Source organism: Sciurus carolinensis, chromosome 11 (genome assembly GCF_902686445.1).
Source record: "Sciurus carolinensis chromosome 11, mSciCar1.2, whole genome shotgun sequence".
In the NCBI taxonomy this organism is placed as follows: domain Eukaryota; kingdom Metazoa; phylum Chordata; class Mammalia; order Rodentia; family Sciuridae; genus Sciurus; species Sciurus carolinensis.
The window spans coordinates 73,741,462-73,760,666 of NC_062223.1; the positions used below are offsets into that span (position 1 = coordinate 73,741,462).

The 19,205-nt window shown below is 37.8% G+C and overlaps 1 protein-coding gene across 1 annotated transcript; it reads left to right on the forward strand.

Annotated features, from left to right (window-relative positions):
- Positions 1–17,794: 17,794 nt before the first annotated feature.
- Positions 17,795–18,754, forward strand: LOC124960118 (olfactory receptor 51F1-like). Its single transcript, XM_047518682.1, has one exon. The coding sequence runs from the start codon at positions 17,795–17,797 to the stop codon at positions 18,752–18,754; it is 960 nt and encodes a 319-aa protein (XP_047374638.1).
- The last annotated feature ends 451 nt before the right edge of the window (positions 18,755–19,205 follow it).

The following is a 19,205-nucleotide window of genomic DNA, read 5'->3' on the forward strand; positions in this document are numbered from 1 at the left end:
TAAGTTCCAGTATTGTGGTGTCTCTTGCTTCCTCTTCTTCCTACGATTTTTTTGGCTATTCTGGGTCTCTTATTTTTCCAAATGGATTTCATGATTGCTTTCTCTTTTTCTACGAGGAAAGACATTGGGAGTTTAATTGGAATTACATTGAATCTGTATAGTGCTTTTGCAAGTATGGCCATTTTGACAATATTAATTCTGACTATCCTAGAACATGGGAGAGCTTTCCATCTTCTAAGGTTTTCTTTTATTTCTTTCTTTAGTGTTTTGTAGTTTTCATTGTAGAGTTCTTTTACCTCTTATTAGATTGAGTCACAAGTATTTTATTTATTTTGAAGCTATTGTGGATAGGATAGTTTTGCTAATTTCTCTTTCAGTAGATCCATCACTGATGTATAGGAAAGCATTTGATTTATGTGTGTTGACTTTATATTCTGCTACTTTACTGTTTTTTTTTATTAGTTTTAGAAGTCAGCATATTGTTGGGTCTTTTTTAATCCCATCTGGCAGTCTCTGTCTTTTGATTAATGAGTTTTGGCCATTTACAATCAGGATAATTATTGAGATATGATTTGTATTCCTGGTCATTTTGGCTTTTTTCCTGGTTTTTAACTTGACTTGGTTTCTCCTTTGATTAGTTTTTCCTTTAGGGTAGTTCCTCCCTTTGATGACTTTCATTGCTATTTTTTAAGTTCCTCCTCATTGAATAGTTTGCTGAGAATGTTCTATAGTGTAGACTATTTGTAAATTCTTTTAACTTTTGTTTATCATGGAAGGTTTTTATTTCATCATCAAATCTGAAGGTTAGTTTTGTGGGATGTAAGAGTCTTGGTTGGCATCAATGTTCCTTCAGAACTTGAAATATGTTGTTCCAGGCCCTCCTAGTTTTTAGATTCTGGGGTAAGAAATCTGCTAATATCTGAATTGTTTTCCATCTATATGTAATCTGATATTTTTCTCTTGTGGACCTTAAAATTCTGGACATTCTCATTATAATGTGCCTTGGTGTGTATCTGTTGTAATTTTGTACATTTGGTGTCCTATAAGCTTCTTGTACTTTATTTTCCATTCTTCAGGTTTGGGAAATTTTCTGATATTATTTCATTGAAAAGATTGTTCATTCCTTTTGTTTGTATCTTTGCCTTCCTCTATCCTGATAATTCTTAAATTTTGTCTTTTGGTGAATTGAGCAGCAATGAACATTGATGTGGCTGTATCTCTGTAGTATGCTGATTTTAAGTCCTTTGGGTATAGGCCAAGGAGTGGGATAGCTGGGTCAAATGGTAGTTCCATTCCAAGTTTTCTAAGGAATCTCCATACTGCCTTCCAGAGTGGTTGCACTAATTTGCAACCCCACCAGCAATGTATGAGTGTACCTTTTTCCCCACATCCTCACCAACACCTGTTGTTGCTTGTGTTCTTGATAATCGCCATTCTGATTGGGGTGAGATGGAATCTTAGGGTGGTTTTGATTTGCATTTCTTTTATTACTAGAGATGTTGAACATTTTTCCATATGTTTGTTGATTGTTTGTAGGTCTTCTTCTGTGAAGTGTCTGTTCATTTCCTTAGCCCATTTGTCGATTGGATTATTTGTAGTCTTGGTGTTGAGTTTTTTGAGTTCTTTATAGATTCTGGAGATTAGTGCTCTATCTGAAGTATGATTGGCAAAGATTTTCTCCCACTCTGTAGGCTCTTTCTTCACATTGCTGATAGTTTCCTTTGCTGAGAGAAAGCTTTTTAGTTTGAATCTATCCCAGTTGTTGATTCTTGCTTTTATTTCTTGTGCTATGGGAGTCCTGTTGAGAAAGTCTGGTCCTAAGCCGACATGTTGAAGATCTGGACCTACTTTTTCTTCTATAAGATGCAGGGTCTCTGGTCTGATTCCGAGGTCCTTAATCCATTTTGAGTTTAGTTTTGTGCACGGTGAGAGATATGGGTTTATTTTCATTTTGTTGCATATAGATTTCCAATTTTCCCAGCACCATTTATTGAAGAGGCTATCTTTTCTCCATTGCATATTTTTGGCCCCTTTGTCTAATATGAGGAAATTATATTTGTTTGGGTTTGTGTCCGTGTCCTCTATTCTGTACCATTGATCTACCTGTCTATTTTGGTACCAATACCATGCCGTTTTTGTTACTATTGCTTTGTAGTACAGTTGAAGTTCAGGTATTGCAATACCCCCTGCTTCATTTTTCCTGCGAAGGATTGCTTTAGCAATTATGGGTTTCTTATTCTTCCAGATGAATTTCATGATTGCTTGTTCTACTTCTGTAAGGTACATCGTTGGGATTTTAATTGGAATTGCATTGAATCTGTATAGCACTTTTGGTAGTATGGCCATTTTGACAATATTAATTCTGCCTATCCAGGAACATGGGAGATCTTTCCATCTTCTAAGGTGTTCCTTAATTTCTTTCTTTAGTGTTCTGTAGTTCTCATTGTAGAGGTCTTTCACCTCTTTTGTGAGATTGATTCCCAAGTATTTTATTTTTTTCGAGGCTATTGTGAATGGAGTAGTTTTCCTAACTTCTCTTTCTGAAGATTCATCACTTATGTATAAAAATGCATTGGATTTATGAGCATTGATCTTGTATCCTGCTACTTTACTGAATTCACTTATGAGTTCTAAGAGTTTTCTGGTGGAATTTCCTGGTTCCTCTAAGTATATAATCATATCATTCACCATAGCCAGATTGTGGAACCAACCTAGATGCCCTTCAGTTGATGAATGGATAAAGAAACTGTGGCATATATATACAATGGAATATTACTCAGCCATAAAGAATGATAAAATTATGGCATTTGCAAGCAAATGGACGAAATTGGAGAATATCATGCTAAGTGAGATAAGCCAATCTCAAAAAACCAAGGAAGAATGATCTCGCTGATAAGTGGATGATGATACATAATGGGGTGTGGGAGGGGTTAGTTTTAGGGTTAGAGTGAGGGTTAGGGAGGGGGGCAAGAATGGGGGAAGGAAGGACTGTATAGAGGGAAAAGGGGGATGGGAGGTGTGGGGGGAAGGGGAAAAAAATAACAGAATGAATCAACTAACATCACCCTATGTAAACGTATGATTACACAAATAGTATGCCTTTACTCTATGTACAAACAGAGAAGAACATGTATCCCATTTGTTCACAATTAAAAAAAAAAAAAAATTTGTCTTTTCATGTTATCCCACAATTCTCGGAGGTTCTGTTCATGGTTTCTTACCATCCTCTCTGTGTGGTCAACTTTATTTTCAAGATTAAATATTTCATCTTCATTGTCTGGGGTTCTGTCTTCCAAGTGATCTAGTCTATTTGTAATGCTTTCTTCTGAGTTTTTAATTTGGTTTATATATTCCTTCAATTCAAGGAATTTTTTTTTCTGAGTCTCTAACTCTTTATCAAAGTAATCTTTTGCTTTCTGCATTTGCTCTTTTAACTGTTTATTGAAATGATCTTTTGTTGCCTGCATTTGCTCTGTTATATCATCCTTTACTTTCAGATCATTTTAATTATGAACATTCTGAACTCTTTCTCTGATATTTCTTCTACTGTGCTTTCAATGGATTCTATTAATATAGCATCTTGGTTTGTTTGATAAATTCTCCTCCTTTTTTTTTTCATGTTGTTTGTGTTTTCTGCTCTAGCAGTGTGGATCCAAGTTATTACAGTTTCTCCCCTACAGATTTACAGTTATATTAACAGCACCCAATGTAAATAATATGCAACCTTAAACTAAATAGCCCCTATTAAGCATTAACAGTTTTGTTGCAATAAACAGAAATGTTGTGTTTGATTATTATCTACAACATAAACATTAGGTTTATGCTAAGGTCTCCAATTTCTAATGGTGGACAGAGAGAGAATGGCAGAGGGGTGTTAGGATGTGATGTTAATGAGGTAGGAGGTGAGAATATAGAAGTGTTAGTGAAAGACGAATTAAATGAATTTGGTTATTAGCAGGAGAAAAGAGAGAAAGAAACTCTGAGAAGACAGATAAATAAGAAAAAAAATAGAGCAAGTAAAAAGAAAAGGAAAAATCATGTAAAAAAATAAAATATCTACCACTACACTTTAATACACTATGCAAACTTCCCAGTCCTCAGTAATCTGAGGCATGAAAAGTACTTGATTTCAAAAATGTTGGGGACGTGAGAACAGGCAAAAAAGTAAAAGAAAAAATAGGGGAATAAAAAGAAAAGTGTCTTGAAGGAAATCGAAGAATTATTTCTGATGGAGTTCAATATCTTCTCTACCTCTCTTCTCATCTGATAGGTGGGGTTGTCTGTAGTTGTTTTAACTCTACCCTCAGGATGGTGACCTTACTAAGGTGGGAGGATTAGACTTGAAGGTGGGACTCCTGGAGGTAGGGTAGAGCAATTGCAAGTCCCTCTAGAGGACTGCAACCCAGGAATCTCCTTTGGGGTCCACTCATGTGACATAGGAGCATGGTTTTAGCCTCTTCCCTCACTTGTGGATCCAACTATTCCTAGCCTCTATTTTAGTCTCTAAATGCTTTATCTCCTGCCCTTCCCCTGCACTTTCAACTTCCCAATCTTCTCTCACAGAGGTCTTGGGGGCTGAGTGCTGGGACCTGTGTGCCTGTCCAGGAAAGCTTTTCTATTCTGGGCATATCAGGTCAGGTGTTGAGAGCTGTGGGCCAGCCATAGCTGCAAGTGCTGGGACATGTTGGTGGTTACAATGTGGTTGGGAGACTGGGGATTTAGGAGCTGGAGGGCCCTGTTGATTTCCAAACCGGCAGAACCAGGTAGTCAGTGGGTGCTGTATTGGGAAGGGAGTCATGGACCATTCTAATGTTGGGTCCCAGAAAGTGCTTCCTGAGTTGTCTCTTTGATCCCTACGGGTGCTGGGCTGGTTGACTGGATGAGCCAGGATCAATATGCCCTCACACCCTTTTCCAACCTACCAACCACTTACAAGTCTCTCTCCTGCCTCTGCAGCAAGATGGTGGCTATTAACACATGTAGCAGGGATACCTCAGATGTAACCAAACCTACAGAGACCTTTGTGATATTTTTTCAGGTTCTGGCTGTTATCCACAAATGGAAGGAGCCATGTCCCTGATTGGAGGTGGTGGTGGCAGCTAACCTGTAGGTACCTTTTAATTGTGCTTATAGTCTCTGGCCCATGTTCCAAACGGATGCTGCCCAAACTAAAGATGGTAGTGGCAGCAGCAGGGGTAACCCAAGATGGTGGCACAGGTGTCCCAAAATGGAGGCAACTGCTTTCAGAGACATAGCAGTGAGGGCAGGCTGTGCAGTGATGGTAGGCAACCTGTTAGAGATGCAGCGCTGTGGCAGGTTGTGCTGTGGCAGATGACTGATTCCAGCCCTGACCAGGGTCCCAAGGTAGAGGCTACACATGGTAGGGGCTATGGAGACTGCTGCAGTGTCCCAAGATGGAGATTACCATGCATTGGTATATGGGGTACTGCAGTATGGCAGTATCCATGAGGTGGCCTTATTCTGCTTTTAAAAGTATGTTTCTGGGTAGGGGAGATAGCTTACTTGGTACAGTGCTTGCCTGGCAAGCCCAAGGCCCTGGGTTCAATCCCCAGTACCGCAAAGAAAAAAAAAATATGTTTCTTTTTGAATTTTGCTCTTAAATTGTTAAAATTTTCACCATTCTTTCCTACTAATGCCATTAGTTAAGAAAGTCCCAGAATTCAGGATCTTATGCTACTAAAATTAAAATTAAAGGAAGGTGCTTTGAGAGGAATCAGGAAAACACTTGCTTTTTCCAGAAGAAACAAGTGATCAGAAACTGAAAATGTCCCAATTAAAGAATGGGTGCTCTAAAAAACTTTTTGCATACATCCCAAATTTTATAATTTAGGGGACCGTGATCACTGCATCAGCAAATTAGTTAATGTGAGATTCTTTTTTCTTTTTAAAATCAGTTATGTCACTGCTTAACTTACTACAATAAAATACACAATGAATTGATAAAATACAGCAATCAGTACACAATTTGTTGAGTTCTAATACTTCCATGGCCACCATTTCCTCAATCAAGATAGTGAATGTCTCCATTACTATATGTCTTTGACTGCCTCTTTGTAGGGAGTCGGCCCCACTCCACCCCAGTCAGGGAAACTCTGATGTGATTTTTATCACTATAGCATAATTCTAATGACCCTAGAACTTGTCTGGTCTCCTGTGTATACTTGGGCTTTGCTCTTGCTCTCCCTGCTTCCCCCACTGTTCTTTGTTAGGACAGACTGGCACCCACTCACCATCCTCAAGTCTCAACTAGTCTCACCTTTTCAGAGAGACATTTCTTAATTCACCCTTCTTAATGAGGCAGTTACTCCATTTCCCATTAGTAAGGTGAGCAGAATTATTACCGGTCCTCTCTAACCTCAAGTAAGGCAAGTCTATAAATATAGTGACTGAGAGAGGCCAGACACACTCTTGATGAAAACAACTTCTGGTAAGTCAGCCTCCTGTAGGTTGTAGAGATTACTGGAAGCCAAGTTGTGATCTCAGAGCTCAGTTGTAGCATACTTTTAAAAGGGGCTGCTTTATCAGCCTTGTCTACTCTGACAACAATCAACATAGTGTTATTTGCAAACATTTTTCAAGTAACATGTACCTGGTGTTCTGCTTGCTGCCTGGGCTCTAGAGATAAAGAGTTCAGAGTTCTTCCTTAAAAATCTCATCTCTATGCTACCATAGCACCTACTAATCCTACTGTCATCATACTCACCCCTTTATACCCTTATGACCTAGCTGTCCCCATTCTTTATCCCCTGTGAGTAAAATTGTGCTTTAATAACCTCAATGCACAGAAAACCATACCATAGAGCAATAAGTAAATATAAGCCAACAGGGATGATAGGCAAGCTGGTGCCCCAAGGTGGAGGCTACCACGTGGAGGGGGCTATAGAGGCAGATGCTGTGTTCCAAGATAGAGGCTACCGCAGTGCAGCCCCTGGGGCACAGTGGCGGGCACAGTGTTGGATCCACAGGGTGGCCGTTGCTTCTTTCATTCTTCCCTTAGTGCAACAGAAAATGCATAAAACACAGTCAGGTCGTTTCCCTTAGAAGTTGCAAGAGATTACCACCATGGTTTTATAGGGACCTATTTGCCCTTATCCTTAGAAACCTACTAGGAAGCATTTGTCAAAAATAATCCTCCCTGATCAAAATATACATGTACAAATATGCCAGAGTGAAAGCACACATACAATTAAAATGCACTGATGAAAAACAGCTTCACTAAAGTATACACCGGAGGGTTGGGGAGGGGATAGAGGAGGGCCATAAGGTGGTGTTCTATTGAAGCCATTAAAACGTCTTCTTCTTTATGAGAAAAAACATCTCTTAAATGAAATAATTCCATAATTTTCATTATTTATTATCTGTGCTTTCCCTCAGATTGTATCTGTACAATGAGCTGCCCTTGTGTGCATATAAACTTTAAAAGCATAGTTATGTGAGTGAATGTGTGTTGATACTCCATTCTCAGGGTCAAATGATTCTTCTATTTTATTCCTTTTCTTCTTTATTCAAAAACACTGAACTTCAAAATACCTAGTGGACTTTTTAATGTTTCCAAAGTAAAGAAATGATAAATCTTTGAGGTGATATGGTTATTATCCATGGAATACACATATTAAAATATCACACCATACTCCCATGAATATATATTATTAATACATGTCAACTAAAATTAAACTAAAATACTACAGAATTAAATGTTAAGAAACAAAACTGTACTTGCACAATTGGGCAAAGGTACAAAATACTATCAGTTACAAAAAACACTCTCATGACCTCATATTTATAACCAAAAAGAAGGTGCCAATGAAACCAATGTTCTTATTTTAATATCTAAATTTTGTCTCTCCACATGCTTTTAATTCCTAACCTAGGTTTCAACGTCTTACTACTTGCCAAGTGTAAGCCATGCTCTGAAAACATCAATTTTTGCCATCCCCTTACCTTTGCAAATATCCAGTTCCTATCCTCTCAAGTGTTGGGGTCTGTGCCATGCAGATGGCGCCATGATGGCGCCTGGCAGTTAGTCAGAGGTTGTTGGCAGCGAGGAGGTTATTTGACATATGCACACTCAGGTGATTTATCCTCCACCCACACAATGCAGGCGCATGTGTTCTGGAGCACTCCTAATCTTGCCTGCTGGGACATCTAGCTTCTTGCCTAATCTTTGCATAAGAGGTGTGGCCTTACTCTCCGCCTCCTGGAGGTGACATGAGCGGGCCTTAGGCGGAAGGCGGAAGGCGAAACGACAGTAAGGAGCTTTAGCAAGCAGAGAAAAGCGGCAAGCAGAGAGAAGCAGCGCACCTTTAGCACATACTCCTAGCACGCACCTTTAGTTCACAGGATGCAGGACGCACCATTAAGAAGAAGTTGCAGAAGCCTAAGAAGAAATAGATCTCTGATAAGCGTAGAAGCCTTTCTTTCTCTATCTTTCTCTCAGGCTCTCTCCCCTCAAAGATTCTTTCTTATGCAAAGTCTCTCTCTCCCTCTCCCTAAGAAAAGCCTTTCTTCCTCTATAGCCCAGGGAACAAGCGAATAAGCGAGAAAGCAGCCCACTAAAGAAAGATAGAAAAAGTCATTCGTTTCCAGTCCACCACCCATAAACACCCGTGCAAATTGTTGCTGCAGGCGGTGACAAATATCTGCGGATTTGGTACCGCAAAGAGCCAGCGACACTCAAGGAGAATAGACTCAAAATGTTCACAATGATTTGCTCTCAGAATATTTTTTCTAGTGTCTTTCCAGTTCCTTGGTCCATTTATTTTATTTTTATTTTCACAGACTGCATTTGATTCATTGTACACAAACGTGATACAACTTTTCATTTCTACGGTTGTACACAATGTAGATTCACACCATTCATGTAATCATACATGTACATAGGGTAACACTGTCTGTCTCAGTCTACTATCTTTCCCTCCCCCACCCCCACACACCCCATTTTTCTCTACACCATACAAAGTTCCTCCATTCTTCTCTTGCCCCCCCCACCACTCCCACCACCATTATGTATCATCATCCACTTATCAGAGAAAACATTCCACCTGTGGTTTTTTAGACTTGGTTTATTTCACCTAGCGTGACACTCTCTGCCTCCATATATTTACCAGCAAATGCCATAATTTTATTTTTCTTTATGGCTGAGTAATATTCCACTGTGTATATACACCACAGTTTCTTTATCCATTCATCAATTGAAGGGCATCTAGGTTGGTTCCACAGTCTAGCTATTGTAAATTAAGCAGCTATGAACATTGATGTTACTGCATCACTGTAATATGCTGATTTTAAGTCCTTTGGGTATAATCTAAGAAGTGGGATAGCTGGGTCAAATGGTGGGTCCATTTCTAGTTTTTTGAGGACTCTCCATACTGCTTTCCAGAGGGGCTGCACCAATTTGCCACTCCACCAGTAATGTATGAGTTTGCCTTTTTCCCTACATCCACACCAACATTTGTAATTGCTTGTTTTCTTCATATAGCCATTCTAATTAGAGGTATTTGAAATCTTAGGGTGATTTTAATTTGCATTATCTAACTACTAGAGATGATGAGCACTTTTTCATATATTTGTTGATCACCTGTATATCTTCTTCTAGGAAGTGCCTGCACAGTGCCTTAGCCCATTTATTGATTGGGTTCATACTATTTTTGGTGTAAAGTTTTGAAAGTTCTTTATAAATTTTGGAGTCGAGCGCTCTGTCTGAAGTGTGTGTTGAAAAGATTTTCTCCCACTCTGTAGGCTTTCTATTCACATTATTGATTGTTTCCTTTGCTGAGAAAAATTGATTCCCAATTTTTATTTTTTAGGCTATTGTGAAAGGAGTTGTTTTCCTCACTTCTCCTTCAGATGATTTATCACTTATGATAATAAATGCATTAGATTTATGCATGTTGATTTTATATCCTGATATTTTACTGAATTCATTTATTATGTCTAGAAGTGTTCTGGTTGAGTTTTTTGGATCCTCTAAATATAGAGTCATGTCATCGGTGAACAGTGATAGCTTGAGTTCTTCTTTTCCCATTTGTATCACTTTAATTATTTTGGTCTAATTGCTGTGGCTAGTATTTCCAGGATGATGTTGAATAGAAGTATTGAAAGAAGGAATCTCTGTCTTGTTCCAGTTTTTAAAGGGAAGGTTTTCAGTTTTTCTCCATTAAGAATGTTGTTGGCTGTGGGCTTAGCATAAAAACCCTTAAAAATGTTGAGGTATGTTCCTAATATCCCTATTTTTTCTAGTGATTTCAGCATGAAGGGGTGTTGTGTTTTGTGAAGTGCTTTCTCTGCATCTATTGAATAATCATATGATTCTTAACCTTGAGTCTATTGATGTAATGTATTGCATTTATTCAATTCCGGATGTTGAACCAACCTTACATCCTGTGGATGAACCCCACTTGATCATGGTGCACTATCTTCTTAATATGCTTTTGTATATGATTTGCCAGAATTTTGTTAAGGATTTATGCACCTATATTCATCAGAGATATTGGTCTAAAGTTTCCTTTCCTTAATGTGTCTTTGTCTGGTTTTGGTGTCAGAGTGATAATAGCTTCATGGAATGAATTTGGAAGGGTTTCCTCCTTTTCTATTTAATGAAATTCTTTCAGGAGTATTGGTATAAGTTCTTTGAAGATGTTGTAGAACTCAGCTGAGAATCCATCTGGTCCCAGGCTTTTCATTGTTGGTAGGCTTTTGATGGCTTCTTCTATTTCATTGCTTGAAATTGATCTGCTTAAATTGTGTTTGTCCTCCTGGTTCAGAATCATATGTCTCTAGAAATTTGTTGATGACTTCAAGATTTTCTATTTTGCTGGAGTATAGATTTTCAAAGTAGCTTCTAATTATGTTATGTATTTCAGTGGTGCCCATCGTGATATTTCCTTTTTCATCATGAATTTTAATAATTTGTTTTTTATCTTCCCTTCTCTTTGTTAGTGTGTCTAAGGGTTTATCTATATTGTTTACTTTTTCAAAGAACAAAATTTTTGTCAATTTTTTGAATTGTTTCTTTAGTTTCAATTTCACTGATTTCAGCTGTGATTTTAATTATTTCCATCTTCTACTACTTTTGGTGTTATTCTGTTCTACGGCTTAGACATGTAATGTTAGGTCATTATTTGCTGACTTTTCATTCTTTTCTTGAATGGGCTCCATACAATGAATTTCTTATTAGTACTGCATTCATAGTGTCCAGAGATTTTGATCTGTTGTATCATCATTCACATTTACCTCTAATAATTTTTATCTCCTCCCTGATGTTTTCTGTTATCCATGCTTCACTCAATAGCATATTATTTAATCTCCAGGTGTTGGAGTAGTTTTTTTTATTCATCTTGTCATTGATTTCTAATTTCATTCCATTATGATCTGATAGAGTACAAGGTAGTATCTCTATTTTTTGCATTTCCTATGGGCTTCTTTGTGGCATAACATGTGGTCTATTTTAGAGAAGGATCCATGTGCTGCTGAGAAGAAAGTGTATTCACTCACTGATGGATGAAATCTTCTACGCATGCCTGGTAAGTCTAAGTTATTGGTTGTGTTATTGAGTTCTATAGTTTCTTTGTTTAGTTTTTATTTGGAAGATCTATCCAGTGGTGAGAGTGGTGTGTTAAAGTCACCCAGAATTATTGTCTTGTGGTCTATTTGATTCCTGGTATTTAGAAGGATTTGTTTGAAGTACATGGATGCACAATCGTTTGAGGTCTAAATAGTGATGATCACTATGTCTTCCTGATTTATGGTTCCCTTAAGCAGTATGTAATGTCCTTCTTTATCCCTTCTGACTAACTTTGACTTGAAGTCCACTTTATCTGATATGAAGATGCAAACGTCCCCTTTTTTACTGAGTCCATGTGCGTGGTAAATTTTTTCCCATTCTTTCACCTTTATTCTGTGGATATTCTTTTCTATGCAATGAGTCTCTTGAAGGCAGCATATTGTTGGGTCTTGCTTTTTAATTCAATCTGCCAGTCTATGTCTTTTGATTGATTGATGAGTTTAAGCCATTAATGTTCAGGGTTATTATTAAGATATGATTGGTATTCCCAGTCATTTTGGCTTCTTTTTTTTTTTTTTTTTTTCGGTTCTTAACTTGGCTTCTCCTTTGATTGACATTTCCTTTAAGGTAGTTCCTCCTTTGCTGACCTACATTGCTTTGCATTTCCTCCTCATGGAATATTATGCTGAGAATGTTTGTAGTGCAGCCTTTCTATTTGTAAATTCTTTAAACTTGTGTTTATCATGGAAGGATTTTATTTCATCTTCAACTCTGAAGGTTAGTTTTGTTGGGTATAATATTCTTGGTTGGTAATCATGTTCTTTCTGAGCTTTAGATATTTGGTTCCAGGACTTTTTAGCTTTTAGGGTCTGGGCTGAGAATTCTGCTAATATCTGTATTGGTTTCCCCCTACATGTAATAAAGCTTTTCTCTCACAATCTTTAAAATGCCATCTTTATTTTGGATGTTAGGCATTTTCATTATAATGTGCCTTCTTGTGTACCTGTTGTGGTTCTGTGCATTTTGTGTTCTGTAAGCCTCTTGTAGTTGATTTTCCATTTCACTCTTCAGATTTTGGAAATTTTGTGACATTATTTCATTAAATAAGTTGTTCATTCATTTGGTTTGTATCTCTGTGCATTTATCTATCCCAATAATTCTTAAATTTTGTCTTTTCATGATATCTCATAATTCTTGAAGGTTCTATTCATGATTTCTTGCCATTTTCTCTGTTCCGTCAACTTTATTTTCAAGATTAAATATTATGTCTTCATCGTCTAAGGTTCTGTCTTCCAAGTGACCTAGTGTGTTGGTGATGCTTTCCTTTGAGTTTTTTATTTGGTTTATTGTTTCCTTCATTTCAAGGATTTCTGTTTGGGTTGTTTATTTATTTATTTATTTATTTTTTTAGAATCTGTATCTCTGTTGAAATGATCTTTTACTTCCTGCATTTGTTCTTTCAACTGCTTATTGGAGTGATCATTCATTGCCTGCATTTGCTCTCTTATCTCATCTTGGGCTTCATGAATCATTTTAATTATTTATATTCTGAACTCCTTTTTGACATTTCTTCTATATTATATTAATATAGAATCTTGGTTTGTTTGGAACAATTTCTTCCCTTGTTTTTTTATGTTGTTCACATATCTTCCCCTCTAGCAGTGTAGATCTGGGATATTGAGTTTCCCCACTGTAGGTTTATAGTGAACTTGTAGGTTTCCAAAATGTCTTCTTTAAGAAGGAGATCAATATTTGCAGCCAGTACAGACAACATGCAGCCCTAAACCAAATAACCCCTACGAAGGTATTAATAATATTGTCATAAAAAATGGAGAGGTTGAGTTCAATTAATATCTATAGTATTACAAATAGATTTGCAATGAGGTCTGCAGTTTCTAAGGGAGGAAAAAGAGGATGTGGAGCAGTGTAGGATGTAACTGTTAATGGGATAAGAAAAGAGTATATAGAAGTTCTAGATCATAGGAAGTGTGAAAGTGTGTCTAAAGAACTTTGTTGTTAGTATGAGAAAAGGGAGAAAAGAACTCTGAGGAAACAGGTTAACAAAAGAAAAATAGCAAGAAAACAGAAATAAATCTTAAAAATTTTCAAAAAGGAGAAAAAAACTACACTGTAAGAGTCATATACTATTTAAACTTCCCAGTTTTCAGTAGCCAGATGCATGAGAGGTACCTGACAAAAAGTTTTCAGTCCCTATCAGGCATCTCAGGATGGGATTTTCTGCACCTAATGATGGCAACTTCTGCTTCCAGGATATTCCAAGATGGTTGCACTGGCTTCCAAATGTGTTGGCAAATGGGGAACTGCAGCATGGGGCATGGGCTTACAGTGAATTTGGGGTGCTGTTCTTTGGGCCAGGGCTCCTGGAGGCAGGGTGTTAAGGCAATCAGTCAAGCCGGGGGTCCTGCAGGTCCTGCCTGTTGTCCCAAATTGGCAGCAGCCACATGTAACCAAATCCATGGATACTGTGACAGTGGACTTCTAGGCCACAGCTGGCAGTCTGTGGGCAGTCTACAAGCTACCAGTGAATGATCAGCAGGTGGACCTCAGACAGTGGGTGATGCGTAGGTGAAAGGCAGGCAATGGGCAGTCAAGAGGCAGGCAATTAGGCATATGGTGGATGATAGTGGCAATCAGTAGGCAATCTGTACTAAAAAGTAGTTGATATGCTGGTAGACTGTTGGTGATCCAGGTGGACAAGTGGGGTAAACAGCAGGGGACTGACAAGCACCAAAGAATGCCTCACAGAGAAACAGATTTTCCTCTGTTTGAAACCCACGTTACAGAACAACAAGGAATGCACTCTCCCTGTGGTCTGCCATCTGGGATCTCCCCTCTCGCAGACCATTTTTTCTGTTGATATTTATCTGTGAAAATGCTCAGTGAGAGGCCTATGCAGTTACCTTGCTTGAATTAAACCCTTCAGGCTTTCTGTCATTGAAATTTCTGAAACAAGAAAACATGGGTATACTAATCAAAGAGAAATCACACAAAAATAGCTAACTTAGGATAAAATTGATATTATCTCTAAGCAAACACAAGAATCTCTACCAGTGTGTGTCTTCTCTAAAAAGGAGAAACATAATGTTTAGGTGTGGATCTTCTCCTTTCCTATGGACATAGAAAAGCTGGGCTGTCTATAAGTTTGCCCCCATTACCCAACAGTCCACATTGACAAGGGAGGCCAAACTCCCCCAACAATCCTGTCCCTTGAACTTAATACCCCACTAAAATATCAAGTAAAAGAACAAGTACACATGTACATAAGTTCTTTCCACACACCACAGTGTTTCCAGACAATAACACAATGGGGCTGAATTAATATATTAAATCAGGAATTGATTCATTTCTTGGGGAAAAGCTAGTAGACTGCTGAAGAGAGATGGCTTTGAGAATGGACATATTATCCTCTTTATAGGTCAATATGATTGTGTTGGCCTAGGAGCCCTGAGGACTAGGATGTAAATTTTTCCCTCTCTCATTGTCACCATAAGTAAACCAATGAAGAGTAGTTTGTTTTCCTATCTCCCTGGAATATTTAAAATCCAGAGAAAATAGCAAGAATCCTCCTTGCCAGTGGCAAGAGCAATGTCTAAATTTTCCAAAATGGATCAAAGATTAGTATTTAAACCAGAAACTTTGCAACTCCTAGAAGAAAACAGAGTCAACACCCCAACCTACAGGTGTAGGTGTGACTTCCTCAGTAAACTCCAAAAGTTCAGGAAATACCATCAAGATTCCATTTATTAATAAATGAATGGCATCAAATCAAAAAGCTTCTGAACAGCAAAGGAAACAAGACTGTGAAGACAGAACCTACATAATGGGATAAAACCTTAGCTAGCTAATTTTCTGATGCAGGATTAATCTCCAGAATATAAAGAACTTAATAAACATTCCATTTACTGTCCTCATTCAGAGTTTGCCTAGAATAGGTTACAGGACAGACAGACACACACACACACACACACACACACACACACACACACTCACACACACACACACGCATACCAGAATGCACAGATACTTTAATACCTTGTATAAAATGGTGTTGTATTGCACATAGCCTATGCACTTTTCACTGTATACTTTAAAACATCTCTACATTATTTAGAGTGTCTGATACAACGAACATTCTAGATACATATTTGTTACACTATAGTGTTTAGGGAATAACAACAAAGAAAAACTTTTGTTCAGCAAAAAGGCCCATTTTTTCCAAATATTTTCCATCTCTCATTAGTTGAATCCACAGATAGAGAACACATACATATGGAGAACTGCTAGTTTCTTTTGCTTTGTATTTTAAAAGTCCTTGGAGACCTCTGTTCACTTGAGTTAGTAGCTATATCCCTTCTGAGATTTCATAGCCCTGCTTGGTATTTATAGATAAAGGAAAGGGATTTCAGCATCTCTTTGATCGTGGTTCAAGGAAGATCCACATCTTACTGATGATCCCACAGCTCAATCCCAGCTGGCTATAATGTCCATGGCTGCAGAATTTTCTTCCATCTGCTAGCGAAGACAAAGAAGGGTCTCCCTTGCACAGTTGCTGATAAAAAGGTAGAGAAAAATGTCCATCCTGTTGACTTGGGGCTTTGATAGCTTTCTATTCACAAATATGCTGATAATCATACAGAAAGTCAGAAAGCAGTAGGGCTCATCATAATACATTATATGATAATTTACAGTTAAAAATTTGGAAGTATTTTTTTCCTCAGAATTAAATTCCAGGAAACAAGAAATTTAACATAAACTATAGGAAACTCACATTAAAAAAATAGTAATGTGTATTCTTATTACAAAGCATTTATTCTCATGAGGTAAAGTTTCATTTTTATTTTTAAAAGTACAAGAATTATGAATATCTGATATTGGTATTATTTCCCTTTAATTCTTCCCAAAATATTAACAATGTAAATCTATTCCTTTAAAATGTTTGTAGAATTAAAATTCATCAAGATTCTATAACAATTCTTTGTCTATAAACTGCTCTCTCATTCCCTGTCTGCAGAAGACCTCTGCCCTATTTCTAAGCCAGCATCTATCACCACACACTGCATGGGTAATAGGAAATGCCTCCATAGTTATTCCAGTGAGAAAGGTAGATAATCCTTTAACATAACTCTCCACCAAATTACACATTTACGAGTTACTCTCCAGTGTCCATGGCAATTCTGATTTCATCTTTCTAATGTGCTCTGCTCAATTATCCTGCTTTATATTCAATTGCCTATTACATTTTTGGGGACCCACCCATCAATTAACCCTCTCATTCTATACTTTTATTATATCTCTGTCTACTGTATTTTTAACCTCACTTTGTAAATGTATACATATCAGTAAGATTTTCCATCTTTCAAATCCCTCCCTCCCTCACGATTTCATTCCTCATGGTCTCTTTCTCTCCTTGCTCTCACTGCCAAGTTACTAGAAGTAAAACACATCAAACCCCCACTACTTACTTTTCCATCCATTCCTCAAGCTGCTGTGGCAGGGTGTCTATTTTTATCCCTCAAGTTCTACTGTTTTTTTCCAGGGTTGCTAATGTGCTCTAAGCTGCTTTTGATTTTTCAAAATTTTTTTCCAAATTTGACTGCTTCAACAAGTTGACACTGTTGTTTATGCAAAACTATTCACAGTGCCGGGTTCCCTTGGTTGTCAAGTTTCTCACAAAGTTGTCTTTCTCTCCTGGCTTCAGGGATTTCTACCTTCTTCAAAATTTCCACAGAGCTCTGTCATCATTGTTTTTCTTTCAAATTCTACTCTCTGAGGTTTTTCATCTATACTTTTGGATGGAAATCATACAGTGAAAGGATGACTTCTATATTATACATTCCTCGTAAAATCTGAAGATCCTTGCCTGAAGATTCACACCAACAGGGCCACTTCAGATTCATGGATGTTTTTAAGTGGATTCTCTCACTCATCACACAATACAATATATTAAAAATTTAAGGTATTGATGTTATCTGTCTTTATTCATAGAATCAGGAGGAGCTTAAAAGGCTATAAATATCAACATAATTATTCTCAAAATGGGTGGTTATATAAACATATTTTATTGCATTTAAGAACAAACATCCTGATTTCTTTGCTAAATGTCGCTATTTACAAACACGAAGAGAAATTATAATTTAATTTAGTGCATTTTCAATGATAGAGACCTTATCTAGTAGAATATAATTGTAAATATTTCTATAAAATACTGTAATTCATTACTTCTACAGAATGTGAGCACTGTGAAGAGGAATGCTACAAATCCAGGACAACATGAACATCCTCAATAACATGACATCCAGATTTCCAGCCTTCTCACTGACTGGTATTCCTGGCCTAGAGTCTGCCCACGCCTGGATCTCCATTCCCTTCTGTTGTCTCTATGCCATTGCCCTGTCTGGGAACAGCATGATCCTGTTAGTCATCAGCACCCAGCAGAGTCTCCATGAGCCCATGTACTATTTCCTCTCCATGCTGTCAGCCACAGATCTGGGCCTGACTCTTTCCACAATGTCCACAACCTTGGGTATCCTCTGGTTTGGTGCAAATGAAGTCAGCCTAGACAGATGCATTGTCCAGATGTTTTTTCTCCATGGATTTTCTGTCATGGAATCTGGGGTGCTGGTATCTATGGCTTTTGACCGCTACGTGGCCATCTGTGATCCCCTGAGATACACTACAATTCTCACTAATTCCAGGATCATTCAGATGGGTCTCCTAGTGATTACACGTGCTGTGATATTAATATTACCACTGCAATTGCTCCTTAAGTCTCTCTCTTTCTGTAGAATGAATCCCCTTTCCCACTCCTACTGCTACTATCCAGATGTGATCAAATTAGCATGCTCAGACACTCGGGCCAATAGCATCTGTGGATTAGTTGCTCTCATCCTGTCCACAGGGATAGATATGCCATGCATTGTCCTGTCTTATATTTTGATAATTCGCTCTGTCCTCAGTATTGCCTCACCTGAGGAACAGCAGAAGGCCTTCAGCACCTGTGTGTCCCACATTGGAGTGCTAGCTATTTTCTACGTCCCCCTGATGAGCCTGTCCTTGGTACATCGCTATGGTGGGTCAGCACCCAAAGTGGTCCATTCAATGATGGCCAGTGTATGCTTGCTTCTGCCCCCCGTGCTCAACCCTATTCTCTATAGTGTAAAAACAAAACAGATTCACAAGGCTATCCTTCGTCTGCTCCCTGCAAAGTAAATTGAATTATTACTTTTGAGAAAAAACTGATCTAAGTTACTTATACTATAGGAAAGAAATGCTGGTAGATCACTGCCTATTTGATATTATTTATCATGTTTTCATTTATTCAACATTTAGTAAATATTTTTGTATTTTCAGTGTATATATATATATATATGTATATATATATATACATAGATGGAGTGATTCTAGATGGAGTGATTGCAAAGAAAATTTAATGAGGAGGGCAGAAGTCAAAGCAAAGAACTCTGTGAGGGTGTTCCATAATGGGAGTCTGACACAGAAGAAATCTGGAACCCAGGAAATGTGGATACAACAGAGAACACAGAATGATGAAATTGCTCAATTCATTATTTCTTATGTCTTGTGCTATCCTAAAATTGTAGTCACAAGAAGGTGAAGAATGCTACTCTTAGGAAATTAACAGGAGAAGAAATAAGACAGAATA